Below are 6,597 nucleotides of genomic sequence, written 5' to 3'. Positions count from 1 at the left end.
ATGTCGCCGCCGATCTACGCCACCGCCTCCCAACCAGATCGAGATCCGAGGAGAAACCGCCATCGCCGCCACGCCACAAGGGCTTTACCCTGTGACGCCCCGGACGACGGCGGCGGAGGGGAGGGGAGGAGGGAGGAGGCTGTAGGAGGAGGGCGGGGGCTCCCCGGTGCGGGGCGGCGCTGCCGCACGGGGGAGGGACGGGAGGGATGTGAGAGAGGGTAGCAAGGTTAATGAAACAAAGCGCCCCATCAAGCCCCATTCTGTACCATACTCCCCGCAATTTTGGAAACATCAACTATTGGAATCTTGTCTGACAACGAAATCCAGACTTTATACTAAAAACTTGTGGATGCTAACCCACGGTGAGTCTAAGGATGATGGTAGAAGCCTTCTACATTTTGAAACAACGGCCTACTTCGAATACCGTACAAAACTGATGCATGCAATCAATCAAATAAACTAATACGAGTACCTTTCAAACAGGCCCCTGTATAATAATAATAATAATAATTACCATTGAGGTTTTACGGAAATTTTTTGCATTAAAATAAGTAAAATACAAAGTATCACAAGCCACACGGCAGGAGTAGAAAGGAATCGCAGGGCAGTCAGGGACGTAGGCAAAACCATCATACTCCCTCCGTTCGGAATTACTTGTCTCGAATATGGATGTATATAGAACTAAAATACGTCTAGATACATATATTTCTGCGACAAGTAATTCCGAACGGAGGGAGTATTTTGCAAGGGAAGCAAGCAACCTCAAGTCACAGAATGATGATGGGAAAGTATTCCCTCACATTCACAGCAAACTCCAAAGTCTGTAGCCCCTGGATATCATCAGCTAGTGGGCTACCGGGTAAAAAAAGTGGGCGCATCAAGATTGAAGCTGCAATCCGCCTAGGATTTTGTGTCATGCAAAAGTGGGACCCATCTCACATGCCCCATGCACATGACAACCACTTGTTTCCTACCTCCTCTTGCATCTCACCGTTGCCATTCCATTTCATTTACCCCACCCCCTGTGACTTCTCCTTCTCACCACCACAGTTTTTTGACAGAGCGACTGTTCCTCCGGGTCCTAGATGTTTAGGGCCGGGCACCAGCACACAGCCAAGGAGATGGAGAGAATTACTATACTATAATAACAGTTTTTACATAAGTTCAGTACAAGGCAAAAAGAAAAATCTACATAAGATGAAAACATCCATCAACTGACAAGGAAGTCCAGACTTACTTTATACCAGACGGTAAAAACATAAAAGGTTCAAAAAAAGGGAAACCTGACCGCAAAAAAGCCTGGTACTTTCTTCAAGCTGCTGCCATTTGCTTTGCTCGAGGGCATTTTTGCTGCCATGGCACCCCTCAACTCATGCAGTCCCTTCTCCCCTTCTTATTTGTTTTCCACTCTAGACCACCAAGGTTCTAACCTCCTTTTTACATGACGGAGCAGGCGTTCGGGTTCTCGTCGCTGAAGATCTGCGGCGGGTACGGCGGGTAGGCCGGCGGCGGAGGGTAGGCGGCGTAACCCAGCCTCGGCGGGTAGTACCCTCCCGGGAAGGCGAACTGCGGGTAATGCATGTAGAGGTTGGCTGCGGCGATGGCGCCGGGGTCTTTCTCCTTCTCCTTCTCCTCGCCGCCGGCGCCTCCATCCTCCTTGTCTTTCTCCTCTTTCTTCTCGTCTGCGGCGCCATCCTTGTCGTCCTTCTTCTCCTCCTTGTCGTCCTTCTTCTCTTCGCCGCCTTCGGCTGCCTTCTTCTCATCCTTGGCGTCTCCTTCGCCGGCTTTCTCGGCCGGGGCAACCGGCTCGGACTTGATAATGGCCGCATGCCTGCCGGTGCGCTTGTGCACGTACTCGGCCAGCTTGACCTCCTCAAACACGCCCTTCACCGTCACTTCCGACGCCTTCAGGTCTGGGTCTGCAGATTGCACTCCTGCATAATTTCGAACCAAAATCTTCAGCAATACTACTACTCCTACATAACAAAGTATCACCGAGCTCGAGGATGATCTATCTAGTGTGATTTTAGGCAGAAAAAATTCTTATACGATCCAGATTAATATTGTCACACTATATAGCCAGACAGGTAGGTGAAGGAGTGAATCTTATCTGCACACAGTTGTGCATCTTTTGCAAGAAAAGGAGCTACACGTACAAGGCCCACATTTTGGCTTTGTTTCAGCCATCGACCTAAAGAGGAATCCCTCTTTTTTCATCATTGCATCAGAGGAAAGATTTGCTTGACCTTTGCTGAATCACTAGGTAGATTCTAAACATGACACATAGTAGTAAACTAATTCTAGGAGGAGCTAGTGAAAATAAATACTAGTAAGAGAAAGGCCATAGATGTTTCTGTCCTGACGAAAATGACGCGAGAGAGAAATGAAAAAAGGGCAGGTAATCCCACAGCAGCCCATTACGCACCTTTCATCTTTTCGATCCTCTTCTTTATCGCCTGCGCGCAGGCCTCGCAGTGCATGTGCACCTTCAGCACCACGGAGATCACCGTTGGCTTCAAAACCAAACATCATTCAGTCAGTTTAGCCAAATCTGAAGTAAAACTGAAATTAACATACAAACTAGTAGGAGTACTGCATTGCGTGCATTCGTTAAGGTCCTTCACCTCCTTCTTCTCTTCAGGTTTCGGCGGCTCAGGTTCCTCCTTCTCCTCTTCCTTCTTCTCCTCCGGCGGCGGGGGTAAAGGCGAGAGGAGCTCCACCTTGCGGCCGGTCTTCTTCTGAACACGCTCCACCACCTTCATCGGGTCGGCGGCCGCCTTCTTTCCCTTCACAACCACCTTGTGCGCCTTAGAGTCGGCAATGACGTCCTCTACTCCTGAATCCACACAAAAAGGTTTTCAGATGAGGTACTAGGTAGAACAGAGAATGGATCTTTGAGCCAAAGAAACTTTAATTTTCCCTTGATAGCAACAAGTAGTGCATGGAGAATATGCAGAGATGCTTGGAACATTTTGAGCAGTATTTGGAGATGATTGAGGAATCAGCTTAACTTTTGAGGACCTGTGGCCTCAAGGGCATTGTATACTCAAGGTTGTCATTCTCTTGGAATGTACTCCAACCTTTTGGAGTGAAAAGTCATTCCCATCACAATTAATCAACCACTAGATTCATGTGCGTCTCATGAGAAAGGAGGATCTTATTTATTTTATTTTATTTTTAGGACAAGAGGATCTTATTAATTAGGTGAATCTGTTTATTTAAAAGCTTAGCCCACCCCTACTGACCTATAGTCCACTATGAATTGCACCCAGAACAACCTTACAATAACTCTTAATTGGACGTCAGAACAGCACAGAGAAAAACACAAAATCTGGAGCCCTTTTTTAATATAAGGACATAAGGAGGAAGACTAAAAAAAAGATTAGAGGAAGCCAACCACATCATCATGTCTCTTAAATCTGATGAACAAACAAACAGATTCACTTTTAGCTTGCTTCCCATAACCGCAAGGGGAACACAAGTCTACCACTAACCATGATGATACGTGAATCAAGATGCACTAAACACGCACTACCTAGGACCACGGAACACTCGCGAAGAAAATGTCGAACGAACTCGGTAAAAATGTTCCTGTACTAGGGAAACAAAATCCACGTGACAGCGTACTACTAGTTCAAAACGAAACGAAAACGAAAAGATTTACTCTGACGGCGAATCCTGATGCAGCAAAGCAAAGCAGAGGAAATTAGAGAGCAGGGATTAATTAGAATAGATGAGGCGCATTACCATCGAATCTCTTGAGGATTTTCTTGACCTTCCTGGCGCAGCCCTCGCAGTGCATGTAGACGCGCATCACGACCTCCTCCGGCGGCGGCGGCGGCGGCGGGGGCGCCGCCTCCTCCTCCTTGGGCTTCTCCCCCTCCCCTTCCCCCTCCTTGGGCTTGTCGTCCTTGGGCTTGTCCTCCTCCCCCTCCTTGGGCTTCTCCTCCTTCTTCGGCTCCTCCTCCTTGGGCTTCTCCTCCTCCTTGGGCTTCTTCTCCTCCTGCGAACCAAAACACCACACCACGACGGGCGTCAGTCAGTCAGTCAAGATTCAATCTGCGCCGCCGCCGCCGAAGCAGCAGCAGCAGAGGAATGCAGTAGCAAGCAAGCGTCCTTCCTTACCTCGCCCATGGCGTGCGTTCCTCCTCTGTCCCGCTCCCGCGGCCCTGCTTCTCTGGTGGTGTTGGGTGGTGGTGGCTCTCTGCGGCTCCCTGTGGGTGTGTCGCTCGCTACAAGACTGGCAGTGGGGTGGAGGGGGTGGCCTCACTCGCTCGCCTTAAGTAGCGGGTGGGCACCGCGAGGGAGGGGCTGCGATGGCGAGATCCGCATGGAAATGATTTGGCATCTCTATCCCTGGGATTTCTTTTCTTCTCGTTTTGGTGCTGCTTCCTTGCTTTTTCTCGCTCACTCCATCTCTGTTTTTTTTTCGGTGCACATTGTATTTGGGTGCCTGGAAGTATACGAACATTCTAGCACACCAGGTGACGTGTCACACCGGCTGCCCGGGCGTCGGATCCGCATGAATGCATGAATTACGGACGGCCGAGATCTGTAGTAGTACTAGTACCAGAAAGATTGTGAATTCTTTTTCTTTGATTTGATGGCTCTATCATTTTACTGTTTTGCCTCAAGGTTAGTGCAGCATCCATGCATCGAATGCCACGAAACTAGAGGCGAGGAGCCTCCCTTGCACGGTTTCAAGGCCCCGCCTCGTGTGGCCTTGCGCCCGTCTCAAAGCGGCTTTCATTTTCTTTTCTTTTCTTTTCTTTGGGTGCTGGATTAAGGGCTAACCAACTAGTATGAATCAGCAAAAGTTTATTCTCAAAGAACAAAATTTACATTCTTAAAAACAAATCTACAGAAGCATCCGAGCCTTCTTTTTTCAGTTACTAATCAGCATTTAGAAAAATTTATTTTTCCAGCTCAGAGACAGAAGAGCATGGCTCGTGCATGCACAAACACTTGTCACCTGACTTCGAGGTCTGAACCGAATTTTTTTTCCAAAGTCAAAAAATGTTTTACTCTCAAGAAAACAAAATCCGCAAAAGTTTCCATGCTTTTCTTCAGTTACTAATAGGCATTTGGAGCCATTTTTTCCAGCTCAGAGACAGGAGAGCATGGCTCGTGCATGCACAAACACTTGTCACCTGACTTGGAGCTTTGAGCCATAGTCCTTTTTTTATTCATGCTTTTCTTATCCTTTTTGTCACCTGTATTAGCATCGCAACAAAAAGTTGCTAGAGTCTTTTCGTAGAAAGGAGAAATATACATTGAAGAGTATAAGGAAGGGTTTCTTGTGACCGAGAAACTTATGAGGTGTCCCAGAACAACTTTTCTAGAAGAAATACACGAACAAGTGTGGTTGTTATGGATGACATGTACTTTCACATAAAGGCAGTGAGATCCTACCTCATAGAAAGGTTGATTCTTTTCATATTATTCATAGTGAAACATTTGATTTGATATGAGGGTACCTTCATGAGTAGGTTAATGTGTTTCCCTTGATAGGAATGAATTGATAGCGGCCTGTTAGTGAGAATCAAACAATAAATTCAAAGATACTCTACCGCTCCTGACATGAATCAAATTAATCATAGTAAATTAATTTTCCAAACCTTTTTCAATCACTAATGCGAACCAGTTATTTTGCCAGCTCAGAGACAGAAGAGCATGTTAGCATGCACGCACAAACACTTGTCACCTGACTTAGAGTTTTGTACTGAATTTTTTTATTCCTACTTTTCTTCCCTTTTTGTATGTATGTATTAGGATCGCAACAAAAAGATAATGACACTAGAGTCTTTTCGTATAAAAAGGAGAAATATATAGAGTGTAAGGAAAAGTTTTGTTTGTGATCGAGAAACTTGTGAGGCTTTCCAGAACAACTTTTCTAGAAGATATATGCGAACACGCATGGTTATTGTTGATGCCGTGTATTTAACAAAACCCAACGACGAGACCCTAGTTCGGAGAAAAGGTTGTTTATTTTTGTATTAGTGTCATGGTAGAAACATTTTAATTTAATACTAGTAGGTTAATGCATTCCCCTTTAACAGGAATGAATTCAGGGCGGCCCGTTGGTTGGAAACTTAGAATCCAACAATAATTTTGAAGTTGCTCCAGCTATTGGAAATATGCTCTAGAGGCAATAATAAAATAGTTATTATTATATTTCTTTGTTCACGCTATAATTGTATTAACCGAAAACCGTAATACATGTGTGAATGCATAGACTACAACATGTCCCTAGTGAACCTCTAGTTGACTAGCTCGTTGATCAATAGCTGGTTGTGGTTTTTTGACCATGGACATTGGATGTTGTTGATAACGGGATCACATCATTAGGAGAATTATGTGATGGACAAGACCCAATCCTAAGCATAGCACAAGATTGCGTAGTTCGTTTGCTAGAGCTTTTCTAATGTCAAGTATCATTTTCTTAGACCATGAGATTGTGCAACTCCCGGATACTATAGGAATGCTTTGGGTGTATCAAACGTCACAACGTAACTGGGTGGCTATAAAGGTGCACTAGAAGTATCTCTGAAAGTGTTTGTTGTGTTGGCACGAATCGAGACTGGGATTTGTCACTCC

At 45.8% G+C, this 6,597-nt stretch overlaps 1 protein-coding gene across 1 annotated transcript; it reads right to left on the bottom strand.

Annotated features, from left to right (window-relative positions):
- Positions 1 to 1,122: 1,122 nt before the first annotated feature.
- LOC119364111 (heavy metal-associated isoprenylated plant protein 7-like) lies at positions 1,123 to 4,265 on the bottom strand. Its single transcript, XM_037629523.1, has 5 exons — positions 4,126 to 4,265; positions 3,748 to 4,003; positions 2,625 to 2,836; positions 2,426 to 2,513; positions 1,123 to 1,934 (listed from the first exon to the last, which is right to left on the bottom strand). Exons 1-5 carry the CDS (start codon positions 4,132 to 4,134, stop codon positions 1,438 to 1,440), a joined length of 1,062 nt encoding a protein of 353 aa, XP_037485420.1. The 5' UTR covers positions 4,135 to 4,265; the 3' UTR covers positions 1,123 to 1,437.
- Between the last annotated feature and the right edge of the window lie 2,332 nt (positions 4,266 to 6,597).

The sequence above is a fragment of the Triticum dicoccoides genome, chromosome 2B (assembly GCF_002162155.2).
Source record: "Triticum dicoccoides isolate Atlit2015 ecotype Zavitan chromosome 2B, WEW_v2.0, whole genome shotgun sequence".
Classification (NCBI taxonomy): Eukaryota; Viridiplantae; Streptophyta; class Magnoliopsida; order Poales; family Poaceae; genus Triticum; species Triticum dicoccoides.
The sequence above is the reverse complement of the archived record's forward strand: the minus strand, read 5'-3'. Positions and strand labels throughout refer to the sequence as shown.